At 50.6% G+C, this 17,044-nt stretch overlaps 1 protein-coding gene across 2 annotated transcripts in view; it reads left to right on the forward strand.

Moving 5' to 3' along the window:
* The window catches only part of SFXN5 (sideroflexin 5), a 108,216-nt gene that overhangs the window by 70,277 nt on the left and 20,895 nt on the right, over positions 1 to 17,044 (forward strand). For both annotated transcript variants that reach the window (XM_063157776.1, XM_063157777.1), the window contains 3 exons: positions 169 to 284; positions 2,738 to 2,823; positions 15,997 to 16,114. In XM_063157776.1, coding sequence (XP_063013846.1) covers positions 169 to 284; positions 2,738 to 2,823; positions 15,997 to 16,114 — 320 coding nt within the window. The remainder of the gene's footprint in view (positions 1 to 168; positions 285 to 2,737; positions 2,824 to 15,996; positions 16,115 to 17,044) is intronic.

A 17,044-nucleotide genomic window follows, 5' to 3' on the forward strand; every position in this document is an offset into this window, starting at 1 on the left:
CCAGAGGGGAAAAAAAATGTTATTATTCTCCTTGAGAATTCCATCTTTTCTTTGGGATCAGAGCAATTCATCTCAGCAGATTGAGGAGAGGAAATCTGGAGTCGGGGCAAACAGAACCTGCCAGTGGGGATTGATCAGGGCTGATCCTCCTGCCTTTCTCCTCCTCAGCCAGTGCCAACATCTGCAACGTGGTCCTGATGAGGCACACGGAGCTGGAGGAGGGAATCGATGTGTTGGACACTAATGGGAACATCGTCGGCTCTTCCAGAGTTGCTGCCAAACACGTGAGTACAGGAGCTGGGAGAGCTGGGCCACAGCTGATTCCAGCCCCAGCACATCCCACAGCCTCTGGAGGTCCATGGCTGTAGAAGCTGGGAGTGGAGGAGATGCAGAGAACATGGAAATTTGGGGCTGGCCCTGGTGGTTTGGAAGGGCACAGTGACAGGACAGATCCCTGGTGCTTCCATAGGAATTCCTTGTGGAACACCCAGCAAAGATCTCTCACACCTTTTCCCAAATGAGGAGGACTCAGGCTCGGGGCTGAGCAGCTTTCCAACCCTTCCCTGCCAATCCTGCGCCAAAACCTGCCACCCAAAGCTGGCTGAGGGCAGCCAGATGTTGTTAACCTCGTGAACAGCTGGTTTGCTCTCCCTGTCACCCACTCTGTGCCACCTGCCTGGAACTGCTCCCTTCCCATCCCTGGGTGCAGTCCTGGCTCCTGAGCACCCCCTGAGCTGTTGTTTCCAAGTGGGCTCTGACTGAGATGTGGAGCTGTGCTGAGCACACGCCCAGGCACAGGAGTTAATAATATAATGCTTGGCATTTCCCTCCCTCCTTCTGTCCAAGGCACTCCAGAGACAGCAATTAATGTACAGCTCTGCAGTCCTCGGCAGGAACGGGGAGATCTCGAATAGCTCTCCATATTGTTGGTTAACAGGGGGATTAAAACAATCTGCTGAAGGGCTCAGAGACACTTCTTGGAGCCAGTTTTCCTCACTTCCCTTAACTGGCTCCAGGACCCACTCTCCCCTCTCTGTCCTGATGGCTGAAAGAGAAAATGAAGATTAAAAGTGAAGGCACTGTGCAAGTGATGTAGGTGGAGCTTAAATGTAAAATTTGGGAGTTCTGAGAACTTCTGCTCAGCTGCCAGCCAATCCCAGCTCTTCCTCCTGGATAGGTTAATCCTGGCTTTTGTCATGTGAAACGTGGCAGATCCTCAGTGTGACACAGCTGTCCCTCTGTGAGGGTTTGTTGTGATGTTAGATGTCCCTGTGACATAAAATCATGGGATAGTTTGGGTGGAAGGGACCCTAAATCCCATCCAGTATCACCCCTGCCCATGGCAGGGACACCTTCCATGATCCCAGGTGGATCCAAGCCCCAGTGTCCAACCTGGCCTTGGGCACTGCCAGGGATCCAGGGGCAGCCACAGCAAATCTGGGAATTCCAGCCCAGCCCCTGCCCACCCTCCCAGCCAGCAATTCCTTGCCAAGATCCCAGCCCAATCTCCCCTTTCCCAGTGGGAGCCATTCCCTGGCTCCTGTCCCTGCAGGCCTTGTCCCCAGTCCCTCTGCAGCTCTCCTGGAGCCCCTCCAGGCCTTGGGACATCTCTGGGCCTCAATAAATCCAAGCCCTGCCTAGGTTGCTCCCTCTGGTGAGTCTGGCCGGGAAGGAAGGATTGTGGAGGCACAATGCAGCTCCATGGTTGGGGTTTCCTGGGAGAGGAGAGCCCTGTGTGTCCCAAATCCCTGCAGGGAATGAACCAGCAATGATGGGAAACAATTCCTGGAGCAGCAGTGAGGAGCTGCATCCCCAGCACTGAGTGAGATCAAAGCTCAGCTCAGGCAGGAAGGGCTGAAAGTGCTACTTGGCCCATGGTGGGATATTTCCCTACATCATCTCCCCTACATTTCTCTACAATATTTCCCCTACATCATCTCCTGTACAATTCCCTGCAACATTTCCCTCCAGCATTTCCCCTGCAGCATTCCCCCTCCAACATTTTCCTACAACATTTCCCTACAACACTTCCCTACAACATTTCCCTACAATGTCTCCCCTACATTTCCCTACAACATTTCCCCTCCAAAATTTCCCTACATTTCCCCTACAACATTTCACCTACAACATTTCCTCCACATCTCCCTCCAACATTTCCCTACAATATTTCCCTCCAACATTTCCTCACAATATTTCCCTACAACATTTAATCTACAACATTTCCTCCACATCTCCCTATAACATTTCCCCTACAACATTTCCCTACAACATCTCCCTACAACATTTCCCTTACAACATTTCCCTACATTTCCCCCACAACATCTCCCCTGCAATGTTTCTTCCATATTTCCCATCAGTGATTCCCATCTCATTCCCATCAGTGACATAGGTGACACCACCTATTAGAGTCCAGGCTCTGGCCAAGCAGTAGCTCTATTCAGATGGGATAATTGATGATAAACCCAGATGTTTTCTGCATCAAAAAGTATCCAAGTTGCTTTGGCTTGGCAATTTGACCCCCTGTACATGACAGCTGAGCCTGCTTTTAAAGTGAGCTTGGAGAATCATTATCCAGGCATGATTTTGCAATTCCCAGCTGCTTTGAGGTTTGTCAGCTGCTACCAACTCTGGGGTGACAGTTCAGTGCCCTCAGCAGAGCCATCCTGAGCCTGGCAGGTCCATCCTGGGTTGGTTTGGGATGTCTGCATGTGTTTGTTTGTTTGTGTTTGCTCCACAGGCCCTGCTGGAAACAGCCCTGACCAGAGTGGTCCTGCCCATGCCTATACTGGTTCTACCTCCCATCATCATGTCCGTGCTGGAGAAGTGAGTCTGACCAGGGGGAGGGAGGGAGGGGCCTCAGAGGGTGCCAGGCATGGATATTTTATGGGATCATGGAATGGTTTGGGTTGGAAAGGTCTTTCAAGGTCATTGAGTCCAACCATTTAATGGAATCATGGAATGGTTTGGGTTGGAAAGGTCCTCCAAGGTCATTGAGTCCAACCATTTAATGGAATCATGGAATGGTTGGAAAGGTCCTCCAAGGTCATCTAGTACAACCATCCCAGCACTGCCACCCATGTCCCCAGGTACCACATCCACAGGGCTTTTGTTGGGTTATGTTTTAGTCTGGTTTAGAGATGGGGTTTTAAAAACTTTTATTTTATTTTTAGTCCCATGTGAAGGGTGAGATAATACAGATGTTATAAGTTATGTTATTACAATCAGAAGCTGTTTCTTAATTATAATACACTGTGTTTCTTCGCTTATGAGCTTTAGCTCCACTATGTTGTAAATGTTTTGAAGATAGTTATTTAAAATTACCCCTGGTGGGTTTTACTACAGTGTATCTTTTACAGTTCTATTTCTCTGAAGTATAGAGTCTTTTTTGTAAGGTTATCTTTTGAAACTTCTCTCTCAACACTTTCTCTCTTATTCTATGGCATTTCTAAGTCAGTATTTCTTATCTCAGGGTTTGCATACAGATGTACACTATGAAAGCCTTCTGTCAGGCGTTGAGAATTTTCTATAAATCCATTTCCCACAGGCTTTGAAACCCCCCCAGGGATGGGGACTCCAACCCCAGTGCTTAACAACCCTTTCCTTGAAGGAATTTCCCCCAAATCCATCCTAAACCCTCCCTGGTGCAGTTCCCTCTCCTCCTGTCCCTGTTCCCTGGAGCAGAGCCTGACCTCCCCAGCTGTCCCCTCCTGTCCTCTCCTTGTGCAGAGCCACAAGATCCCTCCTCACATTTCATCCACCAAATAGATTTTTTTGCATATTAAATTTCCACATTTAGGACCAATCATTTCCATCATTTCAATCAATTTCCATCATTTAGGACCAATGTCCAGCTTGTTGAAGTTTTATGTTGGTGTGACTATTTTAACTCACCCTGCCAGCCCAGCAGTTTCAATAACCCATGGTGGAAGGTCAGTGTGAGACAAAACTCCTGAATTCAGTGGAAAACTGCCCCTGGTTTTTAGGAAACATTAGAGATTAAAAGGGCTCAGCTGGTTTTCAGAGAGATTATCGTGGAATCATGGAATTGCTTGGGTAGGAAGACACCTTAAACACCATCTAATTCCAAGGAGGAGCAGATTCCAACCCCTCTGATTTTGTGCAAAACATTTGAATTTTATTTCATTCTCCTTCTGGACAAAATCTCTGCAGCCTCTTCCCTGTTCTAAGTCCTTTGTCACCCACAAAGCCAGGATTTACCTGCAGGATCTGCTGGAAATGTGCCTGGGAGTGGCTGTGCCTTACTCTGGAGTAACTTACTCTGCAATAATTTACTCAGGGCTTACTCCAAGTCATATGTAGAACTGAGGCTTTGCACTGAGGTGGTTTTGTGTGTTCCCACTGGTTTAACTGGCTCCCATTTAACCATCAAAAAAATCAACACTCAGGACAAATTATTTTATTGCTTCAAATTATTTTATTGCTGAATATCCACAGATAAAATCCTTTATGTGCAAAAAATGTGGAGAAATTTGTAGAAAATTTCTCCTCTCTAAATTAATAAATTATTGTCTCCAGCAGGACACACTGAGGGCCTATCCTGGGCCATCCCCAGGCTGAAATAAACCTGGCAGTAAAATTGGATTGGCAGGTGGGGAGAAAATAAAACTGATGGTGAAATTTGCTCCCTCCTTTGCAGCAAAGTAAAACCAGTAAATCACTTCTTTGTCCTCAGGGGCATCATAAATCCTTGGATTGATACAGACTTTGCTGAATGCACCTGTGCTCAGTGCAGGCCTTTCTAAAACTGATTTTATCTGTGAACTTACAGGAGATTGCCCTCCAAAAAAAAAAAAATCATCATTTTAACGTATTGAAAGCTTTAATTCACGTTTGTGAGAGAAAATTTTCCTTCTCGCTGCCACAAAACTCCGTGGGTATAAAAATATCCGGGCTCTGCTTTTGCCTGCCTGAATTGTGCCCGGAGCTTTGTGCCTGCTGCATTTTCCATCAGATATCCTCGGGTTCCTGGAAGGCTGGCAGTGAGAAGCAGCAGGGATGGGGAGTGAGGTGTGGCTTGGCCACGCTGGTGGAGCTGGTGGCAGCTCTGGAGCAGCCCTGGGACATGGGGAGTGTCCCTGTCTGTGCCTCAGGGAGCTGAAGTCAACTCTCAGATCTTAAAACTCGTTCCCAAAGGGCTCACTCAGAGCTGAAAGCTCATTTTGGGGAAAAAAAAATCCATTGGAGCATTTGGGGAAAGTGTAACTTGATAAATTTAGTGGGATTTGAGTTTGAGGAGGGTGTTTTAATGGGGGTGAGATCCAGGCAGGCATTATCCATTTATTTATAGAAATCCCTACAGGGGCTGTAAATGGGAAGGATGAAGGTGTCACTCTGCAGAGCTAGGATCAGGAGCCACAATCTGGATCTTCCAATGGATTTGCATTTGGGATATGGGAAGGAGGGGATGGTTCTTCCAATAGGTTTGCATTTGGGATTGTGGGAAGGAAGGAACTATTCCTGCAAGTTGTTTGAATTTGGGATGTGGAGAACGAAGGGAATGATTCCTCCGAGTATTGTGAAATTGGGATTGTGGGGAAGGAACAATTCCTCCAATGGATTTGTATTTGGGATTGTGGGAAGTAGGGGATGATTCTTTCAATGGATTTACATTTGGGAAAGTGAGGAAGGAAGGAACAATTCCTCAAATGGATTTGCATTTGGGATTGTGGGGAAGGAAGGGAGCTATTCCTCTGAGTATTTTGAATTTGGGAAAGTGGGGAAGGAAGGAACAATTCCTCAAATGGATTTGCATTTGGGATTGTGGGAATCAGGGGATGATCCTTCCAATGGATTTGCATTTGAGATTATGGGGAAGGAAGGGAGCTAGTGCTCCAAGTATTTTAAATTTGGGAAAGTGGGGAAGGAAGGAACAATTCCTCCAGTGGTTTTGCATGTGGAATTGTGGGGAAGGAAGGGAGAGACTCCTCATTTGCATTTGGGATTGTGGGGAAGGAAGGGGGTGACTCCTTCGAGTACTTTGAATTTGGGATATGGGAAGGAGGGGACGATTCCCATCCCCAGTGTGATTCCAGGTGCAGGTGGGTGATGGTGCTCACCTGGGTGGGACTCCCACCCCTCCAGGGCCCAGCCCCTGCCCCCAGCAGGGTGTCAGACCCCAGGAATTCTCCCCAGCTCGCTGCTCCCAAAGTTTATTTTAAGTGGCCAGTTCCCGGCCGCCATCTCTCCGCTCGCATCCAGGTCTTTCCTCTCTCCCAGCCATCTCTCCATCTGCATGTTTTAACTCCCCCAGCTGCCTCTCTCGTCTCTTGTGCCATTTTTTTCAGCTCTCTTGGCTCCTCTCTTCTCTTTGCCTGCTGTGTATTTTAACTCCCGGGGCCGCCTCTCTGCTCTCCAAGTAATTCCATGTTCCCTCCCACCGCCGCGCTCCCGCTCTTGCCCATGTTTCATGCATTTCCTGCTGCTTGGACTCTGCTGGAGCAGTGAACATATAGAACCAATGTTTATTTTCAGCCTGCATATGCCACGCAGGGAACACGGTGTCAGTTATCCGTGCAGATGTATTCTCATTGAGCTTTTATAAATAATATCCGTGCCGGCAGCTCTCGCCGCGGGGAAATATCGGTTTGGAGGTGTCTGAGGGGTGAGGGTGACTGATAATGGGGGTTCTGTGGTGTCTCTATGTCCCACAGGTGTGGGGACAGCAGCAGCCACTACAGGAAGTTGGGCTCTTCATCCCCATCTCCCTTTATTCCTTTTATTTAGCCCCTTCTGTCAGTCCTTTGTTTGGTTGTTATGATGGAATTTGGGAGATGGAGCTGTTTGCTCCCAGCCACCATCCAAGGCTTCTCCAGCAGCTCCCTGCAGAGCTGCAGCTGCTTGGAATAGGGCAGGCCAGCTCTAAGTGCAGCCTCACTCTGAGCTCTGGGCTGGGAGAGCCCAAATTTTTGGCCTCTGTGGTCTGGCCAAGAGTTGGAGAAGCTCAGTCCATCACCAGCATCTGCTGGGGACACTTTGGGGGATCTCTGAGCAGAACCTGAGCTCTTCTTACATCCTTATCTTATCTCAGGTCTCCTCTGTGTCCCTCAGAGAAGACCTTTCAGAGAGTCTGAAGCACTGAGAAGGTTCCAAGAGCTCGGGAATGTCAGGATGCCCTGGAGAAGGCCTTGGAGCTGGCTGGGCAGTGTCTGTGGAAGAGACAAAGCTGGAGCTGCTGGCAAAGGGCAGGAACTGAGGGAGAAATGGGAGCAGAACAGTTGTGTCCATGGAAGAGGAGCATTTCTGCTCTTCTTCACCTCCAGATCTTCCTCATGCAGCAGTTCCCAGGACTGTTTTCCTGTAAATCCCATAAAACCAGGATGTTCCCGGGCTGGATCAGCACTGCAGAGCTGCTCTGGCTGAGCTGAAGCAGTGGCACCAGCAAAAATGGATTTTCCTGGGGGCTGGCCAGTGCTTTGTGGTGCTGGAAGGACGTTTTCTTTTCCTTGAACCATGTTTGTTCCTGAAGAGCTGGGGTGAGGCAGGAGTTCCCCCTGGCCCTGGTGTCCCTGGGTTTTCCTGGAGACATTCCCGTGCCAGGGAGTGCAGGGTGCTCCCACAGGTGCTTCTCCTCCCAGGCCCCGTCCAGCCCAGCCCTGTGTGAAGTTTGTTTGGGCTCAGCAGCTGCCAGCAGTGACACCTTCAACTGCTGGGGCTGTTCCCGGAGTAAACACGGAAACTGCTCCTTTAATGGTGTCAATCAAGCTCAAAAAGGCCCAACCTCCCTCCTTTTGCATCTGCTGTGTCCTCTGAGGGGCTCAGGGCTGGGCTGCAGGGTGAGGACAGTGCTGGCCTGGCTGGGTGGGACAGCAGAGCTGCTGGTCACTGGTAGAACTCATATTTCCCAAAGTGACCCAAAACGGGTGAGAAAAGCTGGAAGACAGAGCAGAGAGACCTGACAGGCTCAGCAGGACGGGGATCTGGGGATCCCAAACTTCCTGGGTGCATGAGAGGGGTGCTGTGAGGAGTGTGAGAGCACTCAGGATCCCTCAGGATCGCTCAGGATTCCCCAAGATCCCATAGGATACCTCAGGAACCCCCAGGATCCCCAGGACCCCCCAGGGACCCTCAAGATCCCCCAGGATTCCTCAGGACCCCCCAGACGCCCCCAGGATTGCTCAGGATCCTCCTGGATGCCCCAGGATCACTCAGAACCCTCCAGAATCCCCCAGGGTCCCTCAGGACCCCCCAGATTGCTCAGGATCCCCAGAACCCCCCAGGATTCCCTAAGACCCCCCAGGATCACTTAGGATCCCCCCAAGGATCCCCCAGGATCCCTCAGGATCACTCAGGATCCCCCAGGATCTCCCAGGATCCCTCAGGACCCCTCTGGATCCTCCAGGACCCTTCTGCACCCCTCAGGATCACTCAGGACCCCTCAGGATCCCCCAGAACTCCCCAGGATCCCCTAGGATCGCTCAGGACCCCCAGGATCACTCAGGACCCCCCAGGACCCCTCAGGATCCCTCAGGATTCCCCAGGACCCCCCAAGATCACCCAGGACTCCCCAGAACCCCCTAGGATCCCTCAGGATCCCCCAGGATTCCCCAGAACCCCCCAGAACACCCAGGATCCTCCAGGATCACTCAGGACATCCCCGGATCACTCAGAATCCCTCAGGACGCCCCAGGATTCCCCCAGGACCCCTCAGGACCACCCTAGAACCCTTCAGGATCCCTCAGAATCCCCCAGGATTGCTCAGGACCCCCCCAGGATCCCTCAGGATCCTTCAGAATCCCCCAGGATCCTCCAGGACTCCCCAGGATCCCTCAGAACCTCCCAGGACTCCTCAGGATCCCCCAGAACCCCCCAAAACCCCTCAGGATCCCGTCACTCCCCGCGCCCCGTGGCGTCTGGCGGTGTCTGCGCTGCCTCTGCTCCCGTTTGCAGCAAACAGCCCAGAAACGCCCCAGACTGTGTCAGCTGGGAGCCTGGGGCTCGCTCCCGTCATGTTTGGTTTCGCATCCGACACCTCCTCCCCGGCAAACACGGGCCCGGTTCAGCGCCCCCGATAACTCCCATATGGAATCAATTACAGCACCTCCTGAAAAACGCCAGGGGCAGCTGCCAAATTATGCAAAACTCAAAGCACTAATGAAGGCTGCGATGAAAGTTGAATGAAGGTGTGTTTACAGCGCCGTGTCTCCGTGCAGCAGATGCACTGTCTGTGTGTGTGTGTTTGTACCTATGGGCTACTCCGGGCCTACCCAGACCTCAGTGAACCTCCCCAGCCTGTGGGGAAGGTGAAACAGGAAAGCCTTATAAACATAACTGTCTGGCAAAAGATTTTGAGAATATAGAAACTATAAACAAGAAATGAAAGCAAGCTTTGAGTTCTTTAGTTACTGAACAACTGGAAAACAATGGCATGGCCAGCTGAAGGCCATGGTATGGCCATCTCCCTTTTCATTAAACAACACCCTCTGCTTGCAGGCAGCTCCAAGGGTCAGAGCAGACCTTACAGCTTGGCAGAAGGGGCCCAAAGAGGAGATTTAGGGTTTAAAATGTAACACAGTATGGTAATGTAGTGATTCTTATGGGCTGTATAGGATTAGAGTTGAATGAAGGTGTATTTACAGCGCCGTGTCTCCATGCAGCAGATGCACTGTCTGTGTGTGTGTTTGTACCTATGGCCTGCTCCAGGCCTACCCAGCCCTCAGCGAACCTCCCCAGCCTGTGGGGAAGGTGAAACAGGAAAGCTTTATAAATATGATTGTCTGGCAAGAGATTTTGAGAATGTGGAAACTGTAAACAAGAAATGAAAGCAAGCTTTGGGATACCTCAGTTACTGAACAACTGGAAAACAATGGCATGGCTGACTTGTGTCCTAGAGCTAATCCCCTGTCACTATAGGACACGAGAGAACACAAGCACACACCGCTGTTCTCAAGGTGAAAAGAAAAGGGAAGTTTATTTTCTGACTCCAACATTTATAGTTTTCTAAGAGTGACAGTGGATTGGAGGGTGACAGTGCCACCTCTCCAATGACACTGGACAAACCAACAGTCAATCAACTTTCTTTTCCTCCATAAAGGAATGGAAAACAATGAGTTATTTACAGAAAATGTGTGAGAAAGTTTTCTACAAGAATGTCAACATAAGAAGGCTTAGAAAATCTTAAAGAATCAGGGTGACAATTCCCTTTTGATGGAACAACACCCTCTGCTTGCAGGCAGGTCCAAGGGTCAGAGCAGACCCTGCTAGCTTGGCAGAAGGGGCCCAAAGAGGAGTTTTTAGGGTTTAAAATGTAACACAGTATGGTAATGTAATGATTCTTATAGGCTGTATGGAAATGCTGTAGGATTTGTATATTGTACTAGATTGGTTATGAGAATCAGAATATTCAACACAGAAGATGATTTATTGTATTGGAATGGGAACCTCACTCTCTTACCCTTTTACTCTCTTAGCCTTTTAGTCTCTTACCCTTTTACACTCTTACCTTTTTTACTCTCTTACTCTCTTACCCTCTCATCCTCTCTGCCCCTCTCTTTTCTCTTTACTGCTCTGAGCTGTGGCTGGCAGCTCCCAGCAGGGCCCTGTACCCAGGCCCTCTGCAATAAACCCCAAGTTCCATGACCTGGCTTCAGAGATCTCTCATCTCCGTCCGTCTCAACCGTCCCACCCTCTGACGCTCCAACACCAGCCTCTCCCCGCCTCTCCCAGGGTTTTCCCAGCACAAAACCACCTCTGAAAAAACCACAGGTGTACAGGGAAATCCCAGGAGGAAGGGGCATTGCGGGGTTTGAAGGGGGAAAGGGACAAAGCTGTAAGGAAAAGGGGAAGAGAAGGAGGAGGTGTTGTGGAATTTGCTGTTCTTTGCCATCCCGAGGTCAGGGGAGAATCATGGAGCAGTTTGTTATGCCTATGGGACAGAGAAAAATGTTGGGTTATGAAACTGGGGACAATAAAGTGAACATGTTAAAGGGGGCTTAGGGAAAGCTGGAGAGGGACTTTTCCCAGGAGCAGGGAGTGCAAGGACAAGGGGAGATGGTCTCAAGCTGAGGGAGGGAAATCAGATCTTGGATTAGATCTTGGGAAGGAATTGCTGGCTGGGAGGGTGGGGAGGGGCTGGGCTGGAATTCCCAGATTTGCTGTGGCTGCCCCTGGATCCCTGGCAGTGCCCAATCCAGGTTGGACACTGGGGCTTGGATCCACCTGGGATCATGGGAGCTGTCCCTGATGGGCTTTAAGGTCCCTTCCAACCCCAACCATTCCATGATTCACTTGCCCTCCTGCAGCTTTCCAGGGTGAGACCAAACTTTCCAACCCCTTGCTGAATAACCTGAACCAGGGTTTAATTCCAGAACTGCCCCTGTCCTGTGCATGGGGTGAGGTCCCTAAAACTCCTGTTCTTGGTGAAATAGCACAAATATTTCTGCAGGGTTATGTGGGGTGGGATGGGGTTTGCTCCTGAGAATAAATCAGGCTCATTCCCCTGCTTTTTGAACATCTCTGGAGATGTTCAGTAATTCCATTTTTAATATCTCTATTCTGAGTATCTTTTGAGATACTCAGAATGCATCTGGACACAATCCTGAACTCTGTGCTCCAGGGGACCCTGCTGGAGCAGGGAGGTGGGACTGGGTGACCTCCCTCCCCTCCTCACTCACCCTGGCATTGTTCAGGCTCCAGAAGATGCCAGAGTTGGGCTGTCAGGGGGCTCTGAAGGTCCAGACCTCCCCATTCCCTGACCCAACCCTTTGGCAGAGCAGGCAGGGCAGTGGTGTGAACTAAATCCCTCCTCACCACATGGATATTAATTTTATTTCCACACAGATATTTTATTTTATTAATTTATTTTCAATCTGTGCTCATCCTCTGCAGTGAAACCCTTTGGAAGCTCCTCATCACTGCCTTCCAACGGGGGGTTAATGGGTGCAAAGAGGGATTTGCAGTGCAGCTGACAGCTCACAAAATGCAATATTTAACTCCCCTTCCTCCCCAGCTCGGTGTCGGGAGCAGGGATCCAGGGACAGGAGAAAACTGGACCTCTTGGCTAATTATGAGTCATTTATTCTGAACCACACAAATTCTCCAATCTGAATCCCAATTAAGACATTACACTACATGTGTTAATTAGTCTGCTCTCCTTTTTAAATCGAGCCATAACTCTTCCTAATTAGGAGGTCGGCCCTTGTAATTTGAACTGGCCTGGGCTGGAAGCACCCCTGGAAGTCACACCTGGGGGCTGGACCTGGGATCCTTTTAAATTGGTTAAGGTTTTACTTGGGTGATTATAAGGTCCCCGACAGGGCAGTAATTACAGAGGGTGCAGTTCCAAATTAAGATGTCAGGGGTGGTGGCAGCAGCGATGCCTTGGCTCTAAACTGAGCCCCAGGAGGCTGCGAGGATCTGCTGCTGGGAATGTCCCAATGAGGGCTCTTACCAGCAGCTTCAGCAGGACAAAAACCAGCCCCAGGAGCTGCCCCTGCCCATGCCAGGGATGATCAGAGCTCCAGGAGCTGCCCCTGTGCACCCAGGGGTGATCACACACCCCTGTGCATCCAGGGGTGATCACAGCTCCAGGAGCTGCCCCTGTGCACCCAGGGGTGATCACAGCCCCAGGAGCTGCCCCTGTGCACCCAGGAGTGATCACAGCCCCAGGAGCTGCCCCTGTGCACCCAGGGGTGATCACACACCCCTGTGCATCCAGGGGTGATCACAGCTCCAGGAGCTGCCCCTGTGCACCCAGGGGTGATCACAGCCCCAGGAGCTGCCCCTGTGCACCCAGGAGTGATCACAGCCCCAGGAGCTGCCCCTGTGCACCCAGGAGTGATCACACACCTCTGTGCACCCAGGGGTGATCACAGCTCCAGGAGCTGCCCCTGCCCATGCCAGGGATGATCAGAGCTCCAGGAGCTGTCCCTGTGCACCCAGGGGTGATCACAGACCCAGGAGCTGCCCCTGTGCACCCAGGGGTGATCACAGACCCAGAAACTGCCCCTGTGCACCCAGGGGTGATCACAGCTCCAGGAGCTGCCCCTGTGCACCCAGGGGTGATCAGAGCTTATCCAGGGCAGTCCTGTAATGGGGCAGGTGTGACAGGGTGTGGAGCAGGTCACCTGCTGTCCTGCTGGGACAGGTCACCTGCTGTCCTGCTTGGACAGGTGACTTTCCCTCCTTGGACAGGTGACCTGCTGTCCTGCTAGGACAGGTGACCTGCTCTCCTCCTTGGATAGGTGACCCACTCTCCTGCTGGAACAGGTGACCTGGTCTCCTACTGGGACATGTGCCCTGCTCTCCTGCTGGGACAGGTGACCCACTCTCCTGCTTGGTCAAAGCCTTGCAGGCTCCTCAGAGAGGCTCTGAGCTGCAGCCATGCTCTGTGCAGCACAGAGCAGCTCAAGATTGGAGAACAGAAGTTTGATTTTCACAGCACAAATTGATAGGATCAACTCTGTCTCGAGAGCTTATTAGTGAGGAGCTGAGCTGCTGGAGGAGTTAAACCCTGGTGCTTGCTCTCCCCAGGCTCCTGCACATGAAGGCAGCTCTCAGCAGGGTGGGGAGGCTCAGGCAGGAGCAGGGCATGAATTCCTTCTCATCACATCCCCCAGGAGTGCTCAGAGCCAGCAGCAGATGTGGAGCAAGGGACTGAGGTGACCTGGGTCCAGCCTGGCTGCAGCCCTGGGCTGTGAAGGGCTGGTGGCACCTGGGAATGGAGCACTTTGGGTTAGGAATGGTTTAATCCCAGGGATGTCACCTCAGGGATGGATGAGCAGGGCTTGGTGTCATCTCTTGTACCTTCCCTGGCCAAGGAGAGCTCCTGTGACCACCCCAAGGGGAAGGAGATCATGGAATATCCTGAGCTGGACCCACAGGGATCATCCACCCACCCCTGACCCTGCCCTGACCCCCAAAATCTCACCCTGGGCATCCCTGGAGAGCTGTCCAAAGGCTCCTGGAGCTCTGGTAGCCTTAGAGCTCATTCCCTGGGGAGCCTGGATTTTTACCCCTGGATATTTTTACTCTCCCTCTGGGGGTGGGTAAAATCCTCCTTTCCCTAAAATCCAACCTAAACCTGCCCTGGCCCAGCTCCAGCTGCTCCCTGTGTCCAAAATAACCCAGCAGCAAATCCACTCCCTCTCCGCATTCCTCAAACACACTGAACATTCCAACAAAACTCCTTGTCTTGGTGTTGGTTTATATTCCCATTTATTTCAGTTGAATGATAGAGATCATGTTTGTAAATGGCTCTGGAATAAATCCTTCACAAATTATATTTTCCCCTTTAAAACTGGTAAACTGCCTGAGGCAGTTATAATTTATATTATTTATTTAATTATTATTTAGAACATGTATTAAATATTATTATTTATAATAATATAATTTTCGTTATTATTTATAATATTTATATACTATTTATAAATAATATTTATTATTATTTATAATATTTTAGTTAATATTTATCCTGGAATATATTTAATATACCAGCTCCTACTAGCCAAATGTTGTCCCAATTATCTGGTGTTAATTCCATCAAAGGGTCACTTTTGGGTCATTACCAGAACCTGACCTTGCAGGCACCTTCAGCAGTTTGCTGTTAACAAGTCTTGAACTCATAAACATCCCCCAGGAACAGGAAATGTTCAAACATCCTTGCCACCCTCTGCAGGTGCTGGATTTTAACAAATTAAGGGATTGTCAATGCTGTGCCTTTATCACCCCATTAATGAAGCTCTTTGTGCCTTTCCCAGTGCCTTTCCCAAAGCTCCCAGAGCTCCCAGTGCCTCTCAAGGACCTGATTCCCTTCTGTTCACAGGGCATCAGCCCCAGCCTGCTGCAGGTGTCCCCTGTGCTGGGCTCACTTGTTCTGGGCTCACCTGTTCTGGGCTCACCTGCTCTGCCTCACCCATTTTGGGGTGGGTGGAGCTGGGGTTGGTGGTGACCTGCTGAGGAAGAGCTGTCCCCCCTGGCAGGGCTGGGAGGTGTCCCTGCCATGGCATAAGGAGGAGTTGGATCATCTTTAAGGCTCTTTCCAAGCCAAGCCATTCCATGGTTCTCTGAGGGGGCTGACACCAGTGAGGAGAGGGGCACAGCAGGTCCAGGTGAGCAGCAGAGCCCATCCAGGGATGTCCTGCACTCCCCTTTGGGAAGGATGGAAGTTTGACAAGGAGATATTCACAGATGTGTGTGCTTGGCAGAAAGCTCTCTGGATGTAGAACCTGAGAGCAGAACAGAGGTGGAAGCAAGTTTTGATATAGAAGAACAATATTTGTGTAAATTGACAATTGCTGAGCCGGGATATTTACTGGACAATTAAGTGGAGCTGGAAGGAGGTTTTATGACTACAACAAAGGATTTGTTGACCACAAACAAAAAGATGCTTTTTTCCAAGCAGAAATAGGTCTTAAAAAAAACCAGAAAGATAGCACAGGCAAACAAACATTGATGTGGCAAGTAGGAAAAAGATCTAAAATTTTTCCACAGCATGAAACTGAAAAACAACTCAAAGCTTAAACTGTACCATACTAACCCATGTGACTGGATAGTATTGACCATAACATGGTGATTGTACCATACTAACTCATATGATTGGGAAGTGTTGACCATAACATGATAATGATAGAAATTATGATGGGCTGTAAGTAATAATAAAGGTATTGATTGGTTGTTATGTGTGAAGATGCTCAGCAAAGGAAAATATAAAATGCAGTGTAACCAAAACTAAAGGGTGCTCAGGCTTGCCTAGAGCTGGAGCTGGCAGCTTTAGGCATGGCTCTGTCACCCATGACCCAAGGCTGCTGTAACTTCTATGCAATAAACCCATTTTGAAGAGCAGCCTGCAGTCCCACATCTCTGCCTCAGGCTCTGGCTGTCCCCTGTCCCTGGAATGCTCTAACTGAGCCTTTCCCTTGCAGGATGTGGCTCTGGCTGTCCCCTGTCCCTGGAATGCTCTAACTGAGCCTTTCCCTTGCAGACCCTGGCTCTGACTGTCCCCTGTCCCTGGAATGCTCTAACTGAGCCTTTCCCTTGCAGGACGTGGCTGCTGCGGTGCCGGCCCCGGATGCTGCTCCCGGTGCAGAGCCTCGTGTGCCTGGCTGCCTTTGGGCTGGCCCTGCCCCTGGCCATCAGCCTCTTCCCGCAGATGTCCGAGGTCAGTGGGGTCTGGGGCTCTCGGGGGGGGACAAACCACGGCCCCTTTGCCTTCCTGGGGATGCCCCACTCCTGTGGGCCCTCCATTCCTGGAGGATTTGGTTTGTGTCCCTGCCCTGGGCACTGGTGAGGGCACACCTCGAGTGCTGTGCCCAGCCCTGGCCCCTCAGTTTGAGATGTTTGAGCCCATCCAGAGGGGGCTGGAGAGGGGCTGGGAGCACAAACCCTGTGAGGAACCCCTGAGGGAGCTGGGGGTGCTCAGCTGGAGAAAAGGAGACTCAGGGGTGCCCCCATCACTCTGCACAGCCCCTGAAAGGTGCCTGTGCTCAGCTGGGGCTGGGCTCTGTCTGCAGGAACCAACACAACCAGAGCACACAGCCTTGAGCTGTGCCAAGGGAAACATAGGTTGGATAGCAGGAAAAGGTTTTTACAGAAAGGTGATAAAGTTCTGGAATGTTCTGCCCAGGGAGGTGGTGGAGTCCCCATGCCTGGGGGTGTTTAACAAAGCCTGGATGTGGCCCTGGGTGCCAGGGTCTGGCTGAGGTGTTGGGGCTGGGTTGGACTTGACGATCTTGAAGGTCTCTTCCAACCTGGTGATTCTGTGAGTTCTGTGTAGAATTCTGTGTAAAATTCTGTGAATATTCCTCGCCTGAACAGCACAGCTTCACCAGGCAGGGGAAGGCCCCTCTCCCTCACACTGGGCTTTCCTTGGAGTTAAAATATTGAACCCAAGCTCTGTCCATGAAGCCAAGAGCCTGGACCACCCCTTTGAGGGGGAAGTTCTTCCCCAGAGCTTCTCTGAGGGCTTTTTGCTTTTTCATTGCCTGGGAAGGCCCAGCCTGGGGGTGAACAAATGAAAACCAGCCAAGGAAACAGGGAATGACCAATGCAATCACCCAGACCAATTTAGCTGAACAAATTGCTAGGGTGG

The sequence above is a fragment of the Melospiza melodia genome, chromosome 5 (genome assembly GCF_035770615.1).
Source record: "Melospiza melodia melodia isolate bMelMel2 chromosome 5, bMelMel2.pri, whole genome shotgun sequence".
In the NCBI taxonomy this organism is placed as follows: domain Eukaryota; kingdom Metazoa; phylum Chordata; class Aves; order Passeriformes; family Passerellidae; genus Melospiza; species Melospiza melodia.